Genomic DNA, 19,495 nt, shown 5'->3' with positions numbered 1-19,495 from the left:
ATACATTGCCATCTAATGTAGTTCAATTGTACTATATGAGTCTACACTGCCATCTAATGTGGTTCAATTGTACTATATGAGTCTACACTGCCATCTAATGTGGTTCAATGGCACTACATGAGTCTACATTTCCATCTAATGGGGTTCAATGGCAATACATTAGTCTACACTGCCATCTAATGTGGTTCAATTGTACTATATGAGTCTACACTGCCATCTAATGTGGTTCAATTGTACTATATGAGTATACAGCCATCTAATGTAGTTCAATTGTACTATATGAGTCTACACTGCCATCTAATGTGGTTCAATTGTACTATATGAGTCTACACTGCCATCTAATGTGGTTCAATTGTACTATATGAGTCTACACTGCCATCTAATGTAGTTCAATTGTACTATATGAGTCTACACTGCCATCTAATGTGGTTCAATTGTACTATATGAGTCTACACTGCCATCTAATGTGGTTCAATTGTACTATATGAGTCTACACTGCCATCTAATGTGGTTCAATTGTACTATATGAGTCTACACTGCCATCTAATGTGGTTCAATTGTACTATATGAGTCTACACTGCCATCTAATGTGGTTCAATTGTACTATATGAGTCTACACTGCCATCTAATGTGGTTCAATGGCACTACATGAGTCTACATTTCCATCTAATGGGGTTCAATGGCAATACATTAGTCTACACTGCCATCTAATGTGGTTCAATTGTACTATATGAGTCTACACTGCCATCTAATGTGGTTCAATTGTACTATATGAGTATACATTGCCATCTAATGTAGTTCAATTGTACTATATGAGTCTACACTGCCATCTAATGTGGTTCAATTGTACTATATGAGTATACATTGCCATCTAATGTAGTTCAATTGTACTATATGAGTCTACACTGCCATCTAATGTGGTTCAATTGTACTATATGAGTCTACACTGCCATCTAATGTGGTTCAATGGCACTACATGAGTCTACATTTCCATCTAATGGGGTTCAATGGCAATACATTAGTCTACACTGCCATCTAATGTGGTTCAATTGTACTATATGAGTCTACACTGCCATCTAATGTGGTTCAATTGTACTATATGAGTCTACACTGCCATCTAATGTGGTTCAATTGTACTATATGAGTCTACACTGCCATCTAATATGGTTCAATGGCACTACATGAGTCTACACTGCCATCTAATGTGGTTCAATTGTACTATATGAGTCTACACTGCCATCTAATATGGTTCAATGGCACTACATGAGTCTACATTTCCATCTAATGTGGTTCAATGGCAATACATGAGTCTACACTGCCATCTAATGTGGTTCAATGGCACTACATGAGTCTACACTGCACTCTAGTGCGGTTCAATTGCACAATGAGTGTAGCACTGCCATTTAATGCGGTTGTCGTTGGCCTTTGCACACTTCAGTATTAAACAGAAAGAGTTCACAGTGTTACTCGGAAGGCGTCGGAAACACAAACGACTCCAGCACATCTGTTTGTATGTAGCTTATAATTTATTCTGAGCACAGAAATATGAAATGCATGTGGTTTATTATCCTTCCTTCCTTCCTTCCTTTGTTAACTGCATGTCGCAGTTAACAAAGAATATATACCTTGGCTTATCTAAAATTGACCAATTGCTGAGGGTCTTCCTCACCTTCCACACCTATTTTTGGCACAAGTTGCATCTGTGACCTCACTTATTTACTCCATGCTAAATTCTCTCCTTAGAACTTTCTGGAGAAAAGCACCAGCCCACAAGAAGGGAGGGGCACAGGCCCTGTGTTTACACATACTACTTTGATTCATACAAAAATCTTACATTGTCTATATGAAAGGCTAATATGATATATGCAGAGGCAAAGCCACATATGCAAAAGTCTACTATTTTCTGGCTTATGGTCCCTTCAGTTTGACATATCCGCCTGCCTTTGGCATCACACCAGCACTGGGAAAGAGGCAGTGGTTGTGACCCCACAGTTGTTCTCCTCCGTGGACAAGAGAACATAGCCGTCGTTGCCCCAGTAAGTCGACCACGAGTTCTTGATGAGCCAGTAGTCCTCTCCCAGGAGGGTCCCGTACCCAACGGCCAGCACCGCGTGGTCCAATTCCGTGCTCCTGTTCCCTACAAGAAAAATATAGGAAAGGCTTCTCAGGAGGGATATAGAGGCTCAGCCCTGTCTCGGGCTCTTGGAAGGAGGCCCCGCCCCTAGCCCCGCCCTTTAGCCCTAAAAGGCCTCTCAGTAGAGATATAGAGGCTCAGCCCTGTCTCGGGCTCTTGGAAGGAGGCCCCGCCCCCTTCCCTAGCCCCGCCCTTTAGCCCTAAAAGGCCTCTCAGGAGAGATATAGAGGCTCAGCCCTGTCTCGGGCTCTTGGAAGGAGGCCCCGCCCCCTTCCCTAGCCCCGCCCCTTAGCCCTAAAAGGCCTCTCAGGAGAGATATAGAGGCTCAGCCCTGTCTCGGGCTCTTGGAAGGAGGCCCCGCCCCCTTCCCTAGCCCCACCCCTTAGCCCTAAAAGGCCTCTCAGGAGAGATATAGAGGCTCAGCCCTGTCTCGGGCTCTTGGAAGGAGGCCCCGCCCCCTTCCCTAGCCCCGCCCCTTAGCCCTAAAAGGCCTCTCAGGAGAGATATAGAGGCTCAGCCCTGTCTCGGGCTCTGGGAAGGAGGCCCCGCCCCCTTCCCTAGCCCCGCCCCTTAGCCCTAAAAGGCCTCTCAGGAGAGATATAGAGGCTCAGCCCTGTCTCGGGCTCTTGGAAGGAGGCCCCGCCCCCTTCCCTAGCCCCGCCCCTTAGCCCTAAAAGGCCTCTCAGGAGAGATATAGAGGCTCAGCCCTGTCTCGGGCTCTTGGAAGGAGGCCCCGCCCCCTTCCCTAGCCCCACCCCTTAGCCCTAAAAGGCCTCTCAGGAGAGATATAGAGGCTCAGCCCTGTCTCGGGCTCTTGGAAGGAGGCCCCGCCCCCTTCCCTAGCCCCGCCCTTTAGCCCTAAAAGGCCTCTCAGGAGAGATATAGAGGCTCAGCCCTGTCTCGGGCTCTTGGAAGGAGGCCCCGCCCCCTTCCCTAGCCCCGCCCTTTAGCCCTAAAAGGCCTCTCAGGAGAGATATAGAGGCTCAGCCCTGTCTCGGGCTCTTGGAAGGAGGCCCCGCCCCCTTCCCTAGCCCCGCCCTTTAGCCCTAAAAGGCCTCTCAGGAGAGGTATAGAGGCTCAGCCCTGTCTCGGGCTCTTGGAAGGAGGCCCCGCCCCCTTCCCTAGCCCCGCCCTTTAGCCCTAAAAGGCCTCTCAGGAGAGATATAGAGGCTCAGCCCTGTCTCGGGCTCTTGGAAGGAGGCCCCGCCCCCTTCCCTAGCCCCGCCCTTTAGCCCTAAAAGGCCTCTCAGGAGAGGTATAGAGGCTCAGCCCTGTCTCGGGCTCTTGGAAGGAGGCCCCGCCCCCTTCCCTAGCCCCGCCCTTTAGCCCTAAAAGGCCTCTCAGGAGAGATATAGAGGCTCAGCCCTGTCTCGGGCTCTTGGAAGGAGGCCCCGCCCCTCCCCTGGCCCCGCCCCAGTGTCCTAATAGGTGCCATCACCGCCCCCCTGGATCACTGCAGCGCCCACCAGGGGGCGGTAGCGCCCACTTTGGGAATCACCGATGTAAATAAATAAATAGATCTGAACGTACCGCAACTTGGTTCGTAGTAGATGCCGCTGGAGTAGAACGCAAAGGACTTGTGGGAGGCGTCGATGTTCACGGCCACCGGGCCATGTTTGTAGAGAGCGGCCCGCAGAGCCGTGGCGTTTCCGGAAGGCACCATGACGAAACCAGAGACTCTCGCCAACAGCTCGGTTTGGTTGTAGTGACAATAGCCATTCTGGGAGACGGGAAAACACACACAAGAAAGCCATTTAATAATAATAATAATAATAAAACTTTATTTATACCCCGCCACCATCTCCCCGTGGGGACTCGGGGCGGCTTACATAGGGCAGGGGCCCAAACAACATAAAACAAAACATAGGCAACAAATACAAATCACACTATAAAAAGATAAAACAGCAATACAATATATCAATTAAAACAAAAATACGGGATTAAAAAAATTGCATTTAAAACACATAAATGGTAAATGGCAATTTGGGATATATGTTTTGTCAATGGCATTTGGCAGTTTGGGATATATGTTTTGTCAATGTGAGATTTGTGTAATGAGAGTATTTAAATGTAGTTTGTGCCATGCTTGTATTGCAGTCAGATTGCATCATCCAGAGTGTGTAATAGTGTGTAAAGAGTTAATCACTAATGAGCTATGATGACCTTGGTGTGTGGCTGGAACTAGGGAGTATCCAGGCACAAGAGTATGCGCATATCTATTACATCAGTTCAGTCTGTCTTGAGTTCGAGTCGAGTTTGAGATCTGTTGGAGAACAGATCAGTCCTGTGTTTGTTTGTCGTCTGCAAGAGTCTGTTTGTGCTGTTTACTGCTCCATTCAGTAAAGCTTTGTATACTGCTTTTACTGACGTCTCGAAGTGTCGCTTCATTCTGCGCTTCATTGCTTTTCATACTACTACTGCTGCGCTGCAGTACTCTGACATGTTTGTCAGCATTAGTTCGTTTGCAAGACACATTTTTAGATTAGCTCTCCTATACCAGGCTGGGACATTGGAGTCTCCAGGCTCACCTGCCCAAGGTACGGCCCATAAGACTCAGTGCTGGGAAGTCCGCCGTGCTTCATAATCCATTCGTAGGCAAGCCACTCCTCACCCCCATCGCACGCGTGGTTCCCGAAGCCCCAGGAGCAGTCGATCAAGGCTTGCTGAGAGAGTGGAGTGAGCACTCCAGTCTGTAGGGAGTGAAGGAAAGACGGGTGAGTCCGCTCGTATTAATCGTGCTGCTGTAGAGTGCTCACTAATGACCAGCAGGTGGCGACATAAGGAGGACGGAAGAATCCATCTTTCTCTCTCCTGTGTGACTCAGGTGAGTATTGGCCTATGTTCGGTATGTGACTGTCTGATGTAATTAAATAACTTTTTAATTGATTCACAATATATTGTACAATTGTATATATGTGTTTTAATTTAAGCTGCCCTGAGTCCCCTATTGGGTGAGAAGGGTGGGATATAAATATTGTAATAAATAAATAAATAAATAAATAAATACTCTGGCTGTTTGCAAGTACAGTAGAGTCTCATTTATCCAACATAAACGGCGCTGGCAGAACGTTGGATAAGCGAATATGTTGGATAATAAGGAGGCATTAAGGAAAAGTCTATTAAATGCCAAAATACATTATGATTTTACAAATTAAGCACCAAAACATCATGTTTTAAAACAAATCAACAGAAAAAAGCAGTTCAATACCTGGTAATGTTATGTAGTAATTACAGTAGAGTCTCACTTATCCAACACTCGCTTATCCAACGTTCTGGATTATCCAACGCATTTTTGTAGTCAATGTTTTCAATACATCGTGACATTTTGGTGCTAATTTCGTAAATACAGTAATTACTACATAGCATTACTGTGTATTCAACTACCTTTTCTGTCAAATTTGTTGTATAACATGATGTTTTGCTGCTTAATTTGTAAACTCATAACCTAATTTGATGTTTAATAGGCTTTTCCTTAATCTCTCCTTATTATCCAACATATTCGCTTATCCAACGTTCTGTCGGCCCGTTTACGTTGGATAAGCGAGACTCTACTGTATTGAAAACATTTTATAAAAAAATTGGCTACTATCAGATTGACTACAAATAAAGATAGAACGGCATAAAATGAACTTACAGTAAAAACTTTGTTGGAAATTAAATCCATAAAAAGTTCAATCCTTGCTGCCTAGATAAACAGCTGTGGATTGGGGCGGGAGACAAACTGCATTGGATAATCCAGAATGTTGGATAAGTGAGAATCTACTGTACAAGGAAAGTGCATTTGCGAATCCTGATTGCATATTTGTATATATTGCAACTGGGAAGATGAAAGAAATTTTGGATGAAAACCTGAATCCGTGAGTTTATCAAACAGTGTGTCGATCAGGTCAGTTGAACTCTGTTGATAGATGCGTTGAAGTGTGTTTGTGTTGTGAACGGATTCAGCTGTATTTTTGTATTCAGCTTGTAGCAGTTTGGGGAGGTTGCAATGTGGTAACTGTAAATCACTTCCCAACCATCAACCAGCATTACCTGGCCTTCTTGTTTTTGCAAATCCCTTTATGACCATGTCAATGGCAGGCAGTCTTGTGTCGTTGTTGCAGAGCTTCCCTTTGAGACGTGTCGGTTCTCACCTTGAGAAAAAGCGCTCCTTCCAGGGTCCCGGTCGTGGCGAAGCTCCAGCAGGACCCACACACGGCCTGGTCCTTGACGGGGGTCACGGCACCTTCATGGGGGGCAATGGGGACAAGGCGTAGGGATGGATATCCTGCTGGGAACAGGACTCTCCAAACAGACAGACAGAGAGACAGACAAAAATCCCTGACCCACATGTACAGGTGTAGCATGCAACAGCCAATGTGAGAGGTGCTGTGGACTGGGATTTTCTGGGCTGAAACCTAAACAGGCTTCTCTTAAAAACCACAACGAGAGTGTTGTTTTCGTTTTAGCTAAATGAAGACCTGTGCCCTGCCTTGAGTTCATTGGAGGAAAGGACATACAGTAGAGTCTCACTTATCCAACACTCGCTTATCCAACATTCTGGATTATCCAACGCATTTTTGTAGTCAATGTTTTCAATAAATCGTGATATTTTGGTGCTAAATTCGTAAATACAGTAATTACTACATAGCATTACTGCGTATTGAACTACTTTTTCTGCCAAATTTGTTGTCTAACATGATGTTTTGGTGTTTCATTTGTAAAATCATAACCTAATTTGATGTTTAATAGGCTTTTCCTTAATGCCTCCTTATTATCCAACATATTCGCTTATCCAATATTCTGCCGGCCCGTTTATGTTGGATAAGTGAGACTCTACTGTACCTGTATATCCTCGAATATAAGCCGACCCGAATATAAGCCGAGGCATCTAATTTTACCACAAAAAAACTGGGAAAACATTGACTCCAGTATAAGCCGAGATACCAATAAAATTACCGTATATACTCGAGTATAAGCCGACCTGAATATAAGCCGAGGCACCTAATTTTACCACAAAAAAACTGGGAAATCATTGATTCAAGTATAAGCCGAGGGTGGTAAATTTCAGAAATAAAATTAGATACCAATAAAATTACCTTAATTGAGGCATCAGTAGGTTAAACGTTTTTGAATATTTACATCAAGCTCTAATTTAAGATAAGACTGTCCAACTCTGATCCAATCATTTTTCTCATCTTCAATGTAAATGTGCTTATGTATCCTTTTAATAATAATAGAGTAAAATAATACATGTAATAATAATAATAATAAATACAGGAAAATAATACATGTAATAATAAATAGAGTAGAACAATAAATGTAATAATAATAATAAGATCAGAGTGAAATAATAAATGTATTAATAATAATAATAATAATAATAATAATAATAATAATAATAGAGTAAAATAAATGTAATACAGTAGAGTTTCACTTATCCAACACTCGCTTATCCAACGTTCTGGATTATCCAACGAATTTTTGTAATCAATGTTTTCAATACATCGTGATATTTTGGTGTTAAATTCGTAAATACAGTAATTACTACATAGCATTACTTTGTATTGAACTACCTTTTCTGTCAAATTTGTTGTATAACATGATGTTTTGGTGCTTAATTTGTAAAATCATAACCTAATTTGATGTTTAATAGGCTTTTTTAAATATCTCCTTATTATCCAACATATTTATTACAATATTTATATCCTGCCCTTCTCACCCAACTCAGGGCGGCTTACAATAAAACAGGTAATAATTATTAACTTACATCGGACATATTCGCTTATCCAACATTCTGCCGGCCCGTTTACATTGGATAAGTGAGACTTTACTGTAGTTGCAACAATAATAGAGTGCAATAATAAATGTAATAATACCAATAATAAAAGAGAAAAATAATAAATGTACCATATATTCTTGAGTATAAGCTGACCCAAATATAAGCCATCCAGGACCCTCACCCGAGTATAACCCGAGGGGAGCTTTTTCAGTCTTAAAAAGAGGGCTGAAAAACTAGGCTTATACTCGAGTATATACAGTACATCAAGGTCCCTATTATACAAACCAAATGTTTATGAAATACAGCAATCACCATAGAGCCTCCAGTCCAGGCTGTCTGGCAACGTGAGCTCCTCATATTGACGTGCCGGGAAGGGCAGCCCGTTCTTGGGTGGCCCGTTCTTCAGCCTCCCCCTCCTCGCGGCTATCTCTTCCGTGGTTTGGTCGGCCAAATGGTTGACCGCCAGCTTGTAGGAGAGGTTGGCCCGGTTCTTGGAGTGGACGTATCTAGAGGTGGGAAAGACGAGATGGGAAGACCCAAAAACGAAGGGTTAGAAAGACATTCTGCAATATATACATATACAAATAGATTCTAGGCCAGGCGTGGGCAAACCAGGAGTTTTGGGCTTCTACAGTTCCTAATGAAATGGCAGACAAAGGTTTGAGGAAATGAGACAAAGAGAGTTCCGGTGGCTATAGAAAAAATGACGTTTATTCTCAATGGCCATTGAGAATATAGCAATATAGAAAAGACCTTCCCCTGTAATCAGGAAAGCGAAGGTACCTAGACAAAGGAACACAGATCCTTATATACTATTTTGGCCTGCCTCTATCTACGTCACATAGGTATTATCCATCACCAATTAGTGTCAAAAAAGTCTTACTTTGCACTTACTAAAAGCTATCTTTGCATTTTCCTAAAATATAGACTACTTCAAGACCTCTGACCCTCCATTAGCCTTATCTCTGGAATTCTCATCTCATCCATTAGGCCTCACCTCGTCCTCCATTAATTAAGGAATTTACTCCCTACCTTAGCTTGTCAGAGAGAGTAATTAGTATTCCCCCCGGCGCCAGGTCTTATCTTGACATCCCAAAAAGCCTTAATTTGTCTCTTGTCCATTAGCTTATCTACTCTTGTTGACACTTAACATATGTCTCTGGCACTTAGGGTGAACTTTGGTCTTTGCTATGGGGAGACAGTTATTTTGCTGAGCAGAGTGTATTTTTGGCTATAGGCACACAATTCTGCTTGTGATTATATTTTTCCTATTCCTACCTTTTAATACGATAACATTCAATATATAGTTTCCAATACAAGTATTATATTTTCCCAATACACCTTCATCACTAACAGCCTACAAAACAGAACATAGGACGTTGCAGGTGCGATTGGCCGCTGTGCTCTCTGCCATACCTTACGTTGTGGATGAAGTTGCGCTTCCGGTGGGCCTCCTCCTCCTCGGTCTGATAGGTCTTTTGGAACTTCTCCTTGTAATGATGGAACAAGCGATCGTGGACTCTTCCGGTGTCACCGGTGGTCCCGACGAATTCCTGCATGGGGTTGGCCAGGACTCCGTGCTCTGGACCTCCCTCCGGCCAATGCGAACACTGCACACCTGCGGTACCAGGAGCGGAAATGGTCATTGCCAAGGGTAGGCCAGCTGCAGGTTATCATGCCTTTTCATGAGGGCGCCTCCAGGCAACAACAGTCAGGCTACCTCTACGCAAAGACCCTCACTGATTGACTTTGCAAACTTCACGATCCTGGCCAAGAAAGCCTTTCATAATACAAGCATGGGCCAACTTGGGCCCTCCAGGTGTTTTGGACTACAACTCCCACAATTCCTAACAGCCTACCGGCTGTTAGGAATTGTGGGAGTTGTAGTCCAAAACACCTGGAGGGCCCAAGTTGGCCCAGGCCTGCTCCAAGGGCTCTAAGGTCCACAATGTCCAGTGATTCTGTGCAATTGGGCACCAGGATGGGACCATCCGTGAGAATAATAATACAATACACAGAAAGGATTCCCTGAAAAGCACAGGCAAGAGGCCACTACAGCTAGAAGTGTAATCCAATGATATACACTATGCAACAGTAGTTAAACCAAAATATAATCCATGTGTTACCAACACACATACATTCATAGAAAGTAAAACTCTATATTCAGCGTTTGTGAGTCCAATGCCCACCAGAGTTCATGTTCCACACGGAGGACTGTATAAATCTCTAATTGTGAGTCCAAATTTAAACGTCCAAGTGAGTTTCCAAATTTAAACGTCCAAGTAACTAACCTTGGACTTGTTCAAAACATTGGATTTCATAAAAGGATTCACTCACTTGGACGTTTAAATTTGGACTTAAATGATCAAAGGTCTGGAGAACAAGCCCTATGAGGAGCGGCTTAAAGAACTGGGCATGTTTAGCCTGCAGAAGAGAAGGCTGAGAGGAGACATGAGAGCCATGGACAAATACGTGAAGGGAAGTCATAGGGAGGAGGGAGAAAACTTGTTTTCTGCTGACTAGGATGCCATGGAACAATGGCTTCAAACTACAGGAAAGGAGATTCCACCTGAACATCAGGAAGAACTTCCTCACTGTGAGAAGGGCTGTTCACCAGTGGAACTCTCTGCCACAGAGGCTGGATGGCCATCTGTCAGGGTGGCTTTGAACGTTACTTTCCTGCTTCTTGGCAGAATGGGGTTGGACTGGATGGCCCATGAGGTCTCTTCCAACTCTACGATTCTATGATTCTATGATTCCGTGCAATTGGTGACCAGGATGGGACCATCCGTGAGAAGCCCTTGGAGACGTACCGTGTGGGAGATTGAAGACTCCGGGCGGGAAGGAGCGGGAGATGCGGGTGTAGTCTATCTCGTACTTGTCGTAGTGGGAGCCCAGGAGGGTGTTGTAGCCCCACATCTCATAGTGGACGGGCACGGGGTCGGGGGAGCCATTGGAGACCCACAACTTGTAGGTGTTCTTCTTCTTGCCCCAGTAGGACACGCTCTCCAGGACGGTGCAGCGCTGGCCCTGGTAGTCCTCCTGCCCCACAACCTGGGATTCGCAGTGAGCGGGAGGTGGAGAAAGGAAAATGATAAATACAGTTCATATGCAACAATTATCATCATCATCATCATCATCATCATCATCATCATCATCATCATCCAGTTTCTATGCAAATATTATTATCATTATCATCATCATCATCATCATCATCATACAGTTTGTATGCAACAATTATCATCATCATCATCATCATCATCCAGTTTCTATGCAATTATTATTATTATTATTATTATTATTATTATCATCATCATCATCATCATCATCATCATACAGTTTGTATGCAACAATTATTAGCATCATCATCATCATCATACAGTTTCTATGCAACAATTATTATTATTATCATCATCATCATCATCATCATACAGTTTGTATGCAACAGTTATTATTATTATTATTATCATCATCATCATCATACAGTTCGTATGCAACAATTATTATTATCATCATCATCATCATCATCCAGTTTCTATGCAATTATTATTATTATTATTATTATCATCATCATCATCATCATCATCATACAGTTTGTATGCAACAATTATTATTATTATTATTATTATTATCATCATCATCATCATCATCATACATTTTGTATGCAACAATTATTATTATCATCATCATCATCATCATACAGTTTGTATGCAACAATTATTATTATCATCATCATCATCATCATCATCATCACCATCATACAGTTCATATGCAACAATTATCATCGTCATCATCATCATACAGTTTGTATGCAACAATTATTATCATCATCATCATCATCATCATCATCATCATCATACCGTTCTTATGCAACAATTATTATTATTATTATCATCATCATCATACAGTTCGTATGCAACAATTATTATTATTATTATTATTATTATTATTATTATTATTATTATCATTATCATCATCATCATCATCATACAGTTTGTATGCAACAATTATTATTATTATTATTATTATCATTATCATTATCATCATCATCATACAGTTCGTATACAACAATTATTATTATTATTATATTATTATTATTATTATCATCATCATCATCATCATCCAGTTCATATGCAGCAATGCTTCCTAGGATCATGGACAAACACCCACTATCAAACAATAGTTGTAGGACTGCAATATTCGTAATGCAATCCTACAACTATCTATTATATGGCAGCGTTGGGCCCTTCCACACAGCCATATAACCCAGAAATTAAATATTTGGCAGCAGCAAAACACATTAAAAAATACAATAGTTCTTGAAAAAAGTGGGTGAGGATGAACATTGATGGGTTGCTGTGCGTTTTCTGGGCATTCTCTCCTGACATTCTGCCTCACAACCTCTGAGGATGCCTGCCATAGATGTGGGCGAAGTGTCAGGAGAGAATGCTTCCGGAGCATGGCCAGACAGCCCGCAAAACTCACAGCGACTCAGAATTTGCTAGATCTTGTGCGCCTTGCTCAAGTGCAACTTGTATGTCAATCTACAGCACAAGACACAAGTATCTTTGGTGTAAGTACGTCTGAATTGAGATAGTAGATGAAGGACTCGCCTTGAAGTCCGTCAAGTTGGGAAAGACACTTTGGGGCCCGATGGGTTTTTCGGACGTCCCGTTGACCCGAAAACATTCTTTGAAGTTGGCCTTGTTCTCGGTGGTCTCGGGGGTCACCTTGAAGCTGGCCCCAAAAGGCTTTTCAGAAGCAAACTGGAACGTCACCACTTGGCCTGGAGCAAGAAGAAAAATATTACGCCTCCAAATATTTCAAAAATATTGCATTTTAGGCAGAAGGGGTTTATTTGGCACGAGCTTTTATGAACAATCCACTTGGGGACATTAGGTGGAATACAAATAAAGTCGCTTATGGGGTTGTTTGTCTTTCGGGCTTATAAAGTCGCTTATTATTATTATTATTATTATTATCATCATTATTATTACTGTATTATTATACAGTAGAGTCTCACTTATCCAACACTGGCTTATCCAACGTTCTGGATTATCCAACGCATTTTTGGAGTCAATGTTTTCAATATATCATGATATTTTGGTACTAAATTTGTAAATACAGTAATTACTACATAACATTACTGCGTATTGAACTACTTTTTCTGCCAGATTTGTTGTATGACATGATTTGTTATATGACATAATAATATAATAATACAATAGTAATAATATGATAATATACTACCATAATAGAATAATAATAGAATGAATGATATAATAATAATAGAATGAATGATATAATAATAATAATAATAATAGAATATAAAAATATAATATAATATAATGATATAAAATATATTAATAGGATAATATAATAATAGGATATAATAATAATGTATATACAGTAGAGTCTCACTTATCCAACACTCGCTTATCCAACATTCTGGATTATCCAACGCATTTTTGTAGTCAATGTTTTCAATATATCATTATATTTTGGTGCTAAATTCATAAATACAATAATTCCTACATAGCATTACTGCATATTGAACTACTTTTTCTGCCAGATTTGTTGTATAACATGATGCTTTGGTGCTTAATTTGTAAAATCATAACCTAATTTGATGTTTAATAGGCTTTTCCTTAATCCCTCCTTATTATCCAAGACATTCGCTTATCCAACGTTCTGCCGGCCTGTTTATGTTGGATAAGCAAGACTCTACTGTATTTATCAGATGTCCGGAGTGTTGGAAAATTATGATACAAATGTATTGTCGAAGGCTTTCATGGCCGGAATCATTGGGTGGTTGTGCATTTTCCGGGCTGTCTGGCCATGTTCCAGTAGTAGCATTCTCTCCTGATGTTTTGCCCACATCTATGGCAGGCATCCTCAGAGGTTGTGAGGTATATGGAGAAAGTAAGCAAGGGTGGTTAATAAATAATAATAATAATAATAATAATTATTATTATTATATTTTTATACCCCGCCCCATCTCCCCGAAGGGACTCAGGGCGGCTTACATGGGGCCAAGCCCAGGCAAAACAGACAATGTAAAAAACTCAACAATAAAACAAATCAATCAACAATAAAACAAGTCAATAAACATACTATGATAAAATTCTTCATGATCACTTTGGCCCAGCTCTCCTTATTATCCAAGATATTCACTTATCCAAGCTTCTGCCGGCCCATTTAGCTTGGATAAGTGAGACTCTACTATATATATATATCATTCTATTATTATTGTAGTATATTATCATATTATTACTATTATATTATTATTATATTATTTATTATTCATGACTACATGGAAACTACAATAGAGAGAAATCAGCGTGGAAACTGCAAGAGGTACCATAGATTGTTGTACATGGAAATAATGGTAGTAAATAGTTTTTGATTTATTGAATACATAATATTACAATTATATATTTTTATTATTTAAACTATACATATTGAGAAATTATGGAGGTTTTTTTCTCAAAGTGACACACCAAGTCATGCTAGGTTTTTTGGTGAATTTTGACACACCAAGCGCAAAAGGTTGCCCATCATTGGCCTAAGGCATTCAGATGGAGAAAAGGCTAAATCGAAATGCCCACGAAAGACAATAACAACGTAGCCGTTCATGGGAAAGATCCCTTCTCGAGAACGTTGCTATAAGCCTTAGTAGACAATATGCAGCTATACAGACAAATAGTCCTTACCTAATATAAAGAAGCTTCCAGTCTTTCCAAAAATATGTTTATATCTATGGGATGTTTTTACTGGGTTATCACTACCGTATCCTCAAGTGCTTTGCTTACCTTGGTAATACTGGATCCGACTTCTTCCTGCAGATTCATTGAACCAGGCTTCAAAAGGCTCCACTATTTCAGCATAAGGCAGTTTGAGGATCCCTGAGAGAAGCCATTTGGCGAAGGAACAAATAATAATAATAATAATAATAATAATAATAATAATAATAATAATAATAATAACAACAACAACAAAATTACGATCTGTCAACTGCAAAAGGCCACCCTACTGGGATCTGCGCGCATCATCCGAAAATACATCACACAGTCCTAAACGCTTGGGAAGTGCTCGACTTGTGATTTTGTGATACGAAATCCAGCATGTCTATCTTGTTTGCTGTGTCATACAATAAAATAATAATAATAATAATAATAATAATAATAATAATAATAATAATAATAATCAAATAATAATAATAAAGACTCTGGCAGAAACCAGTGCAGGTGGTCCCAGTGGTGAACGGCACACTGGGTGCCGTGCCAAGAGATCTCAGCCGGCATTTGGAAACAATAGACATTGACAAAATCACAATCTGCCAACTGCAAAAGGCCACCCTACTGGGATCTGCACGCATCATCCGAAAATACATCACACAGTCCTAAACGCTTGGGAAGTGCTCGATTTGTGATTTTGTGATACGAAATCCAGCAGATCTATCTTGTCATAATCAAATAATAATAATAATAATAATAATAATCAAATAATAATAAACAAATAATAATAATAAAGACTCTGGCAGAAACCAGTGCAGGTGGTCCCAGTGGTGAACGGCACACTGGGTGCCGTGCCAAGAGATCTCAGCCAGCATTTGGAAACCATAGACATTGACAAAATCACAATCTGCCAACTGCAAAAGGCCACCCTGCTGGGATCTGTGCACATCATCTGAAAATACATCACACAGTCCTAGACACTTGGGAAGAGTTCGACTTGTGATTTTGTGATACGAAATCCAGCATATCTATCTTGTTTGCTGTGTCATACAATAAAATAATAATAATAATTATTATTAATAATAATAATAATAATACATCACACAGTCCTAGACACTTGTGAAGTGTTCAACTTGTGATTTTGTGATACAAAATCCAGCATGTCTATCTTGTTTGCTGTGTCATAATAAAATAATAATAATAATAATAATAATAATAATAATAATAATAATACATCACACAGTCCTAGACACTTGTGAAGTGTTCAACTTGTGATTTTGTGATACAAAATCCAGCATGTCTATCTTGTTTGCTGTGTCATAATAAAATAATAATAATAATACTTTATTTTTCTATCCCGCCACCATCTCCCCGAAGGGACTCGGGGCAGCTAACATGGGGCGATGCAGAATAAAAGCAATTACAATGAATCTCAAAACAAAACCAGTAATAACATAAATCAAATCAAATAAACAATGTAAACATTTTAAAAATACAATAAAACACATAAAATCAGAACAAATGAGTAATAACACAGCATCAGCTACTAGAGATAAAAGGGGTCAGGCATATAAAATACAATATCCAAAGCTTTAATAAAGTGCATAAACAAGTGTCAGAGAGGCAACTGGGATAATATGGGATAAGGTAAGGTAGGCAGGGAATAAAAGTGCTAAGAAAACCTGAATGCAATATTTTATTTATTTAGTATTTATTTATTACATTTATATCCCGCTCTTCTCACCCCGAAGGGGACTCAGAGTGGCTTACAAATCAAATGAACATACAATATATTATTAGCATAGCACAATATAAGCATTAAATTACTATATTGTACTATATCATTATATGGTAATATTAGTAATATTACATTTAATATATAATATATCATTAATATTATTATATTGTATTATTAGTAGTATAATATTGTATTCCATTATAATATTATTATCAATATTATATGTATATAGGTAAAGGTAAAGGTTAATAAGCAGGCGAAGCTGAAAACCACTTCTTGGATATTGAATATTAGAAATACAGGAGACCAGTTTGAAATACAGTAGTATAATTTTTTTGCATTTGGTGAATTCACTGAGTATCTCTTTTCCAAAATGCTCAGGACCAGAAGTGTTCTATAGTTCAGAATACTTGAATACTTGCATTGACATAATGAGATATCTTGGGAATGGGACCCGGGTTTAAGCACAACATTGGTTTATGTTTAGTGCATGAAACAAAGTTGGTGTCCATTGAACCATCAGAAGCAAAGGCGTCACTATCTGAGCCATTCATGTGGACGGTTTTGGATTTTGGAATTTGGATTTTGGAATTGTTGTTGTTTGGTATGTTGTAGTTTGGTGGGAGTTGTAGTTTGGGGAGGCACCGGCACTCTTTGGAAGCGAAAGAGCTAAAGACCTTGCAAAAGTCCAAGTCCCATGATTCCATAGCATGAGCAATAATAATAATAATAATAATAATAATAATAATTTATTTATACCCCACCACCATCTCCCCGCGGGGACTCAGGGCGGCTCACATTGTTACAAAAGTAACAACACAAATATATTAGCACAATATACACAGGTTAAAACACAATAAGGTAATAAAACAAAAGTTAATACATCAGTAATAATAATCAAACAACCACCACAATTCCTAACTTTGGATAGAAACAATAGAAGTACAGTAGAGTCTCACTTATCCAACATAAACGGGCCGGCAGAACGTTGGATAAGCGAATATGTTGGATAATAAGGAGAGATTAAGGAAAAGCCCATTAAACATCAAATTAGGTTATGATTTTACAAATTAAGCACCAAAACATCATGTTATACAACAAATTTGGCAGAAAAAGTAGTTCAGTACGCAGTAATGCTATGTAGTAATTACTGTATTTACGAATTTAGCACCAAAATATCATGATGTATTGAAAACATTGACTACAAAAATGCATTTGATAATCCAGAACATTGGATAAGTGAGACTCTACTGTAATGTAGTTTGACACCACTTTTCAATGGCATTGAAAAGTGGTGCCAAACTACATTAATTCTATTGTTTCTATCCAAAGTTAGGAATTGTGAGAGTTGGAGTCCAAAGTTTGCCCATGCCTGGTTTAAGCATTAAATAAACACTGAAGATGCATCCAAAGGGAAACAAGGCTAATTTGATATCACTGACTTGCATGCAAAGGAATGGAAAGTGCCAGAGATAATTAAACTGAAATCCATGGATTGAGACGTAGAATGGATGGATGTTTCGCCTTTCAATTACAAGTAGTGCAATTGTCAGGTGCATAATATAACATGAATATGGCCAAAATCCTCACCGAGACCCATGCAACTATTCCCGCCTCCTCCATCTTTTTGGACTTCATGTCCCAATCAGCACAGTAAATGGTAAGTGGTTTCCAAAACATATGGTTGATCCAAAAATCCCAAGCCTGATCTACCCATTTGCTACGAACCATGAAGCATCCAAGCAAAGCATCTTACCTGTAATGTGATAGACATCCCATAGCTTGGGAAGCATATGTAGAGGGGTTTGCAGCGTGGTACAGCCCACGGCTGACATGCCTGCCGAGGAAGACAACCAAACCGGATTCAGTTAGGCATCTTTAATATCTATATATATAAAAGAGTGTTGGCATCACGGCGACCCACAAAACAACAAAACTACAGGCCCCCCAACCTCGAAATTTGACAACACAACCCATCATCCACGCCTCTAGGTTGATACAACAAAAAGAAAAGAAAAATAAAGTCCTAATTAGAGAGAGAGGAATAATTGCTTTTATCCAATTGCTGCCAGTTAGAAGGCTAAGCTCCTCCAACTTGGTCTCCTAGCAACCCAATAAAAAATAATAAAAAACACTAAAAATGGATACAATAAATAATAAATATAATAACAGAAAATAACTAAAAATAATACAAGAAAATAATAAAATATAATAAATAAAAATATAACTTACAATAAAATTAATAAAAAAATGCAAATAATGTCAAATAAAATTACACAACAATTTTTAACCAATATCACCAATGCGTGGCCGGGCACAGCTAGTACTGTATATACTTATATACAATGTGTTGTCAAAGGCAATAGCCAATCATTCCCAGAGGGAAATTATGTTGCAGGGAATCACTATTTGTTTCCAAATCAACAAAGACTTTTACTGGTGGTTATATTCCTGTAGTGAAAAAAAGATTCACAGCACATAATGTACCGTATATACTGCCCTAACCAGGGAGAATCTCTCCCCATTCTGTTCCAAATTCAGACCTTTTCTTGCTCTGTTGTTTGTAGCTCTGCTTGGTTATCAGTCCTGCCGCGTTCCCCAGACCACATTAGCCTTGAGAAAATGCAAAAAAACCCAACATCCACCCTGCACATTATGACTATTCCATGATCTAGGAAGACAAGAGAGACTCACCGAGAAAACTTGTCCACGTCAAGAAGATCAGCGTCTCCATTCCAGACACAGGCACGGCCGGGCCAGAGAAATCTCCCGTGAGAGGCAGCTTAAGAAAGAGCCGTTTTATTGTGTTGTGCCAATGGCTAAACCAAGACCCTCCCAAAAGATAAGTGTGGAAGTGCTGCCGAATATAAGGATATAAGCATGGGTCTGGAAGAGGTCCTATTGGTTGGTTAGAAGTCCCAACAAAGAATCACGAGAACAGGCTCCAAGGCCGGGTATTGGCTTTAGTCTCAAAGTGGCCCATGGACCAAACCCAATTATTTTATCCCCAGAGAGCAGGAGTCAAGGCTAGGGGGGCAAATAATACGATTTATTAAAGCAAACACAAACACAGTAGAGTCTCACTTATCCAACACTCGCTTATCCAACATTCTGATTATCCAACG

General features: G+C 40.0%; 1 protein-coding gene across 1 annotated transcript; it reads right to left on the bottom strand.

Annotated features, from left to right (window-relative positions):
• Positions 1-1,507: 1,507 nt before the first annotated feature.
• LOC134293707 (digestive cysteine proteinase 2-like) lies at positions 1,508-19,272 on the bottom strand. Its single transcript, XM_062962045.1, has 11 exons — positions 19,065-19,272; positions 18,127-18,207; positions 14,708-14,800; positions 12,509-12,681; positions 10,709-10,949; positions 9,312-9,513; positions 8,208-8,401; positions 6,268-6,359; positions 4,663-4,824; positions 3,665-3,854; positions 1,508-2,137 (listed from the first exon to the last, which is right to left on the bottom strand). The coding sequence occupies exons 1-11, from the start codon at positions 19,102-19,104 to the stop codon at positions 1,950-1,952; spliced, it is 1,656 nt and encodes a 551-aa protein (XP_062818115.1). The 5' UTR covers positions 19,105-19,272; the 3' UTR covers positions 1,508-1,949.
• Between the last annotated feature and the right edge of the window lie 223 nt (positions 19,273-19,495).

The sequence above is a fragment of the Anolis carolinensis genome, unplaced genomic scaffold, assembly GCF_035594765.1.
Source record: "Anolis carolinensis isolate JA03-04 unplaced genomic scaffold, rAnoCar3.1.pri scaffold_10, whole genome shotgun sequence".
In the NCBI taxonomy this organism is placed as follows: Eukaryota; Metazoa; Chordata; class Lepidosauria; order Squamata; family Dactyloidae; genus Anolis; species Anolis carolinensis.
Note: the sequence above shows the minus strand (reverse complement) of the source record. Positions and strands in the feature narration are given on the sequence as shown.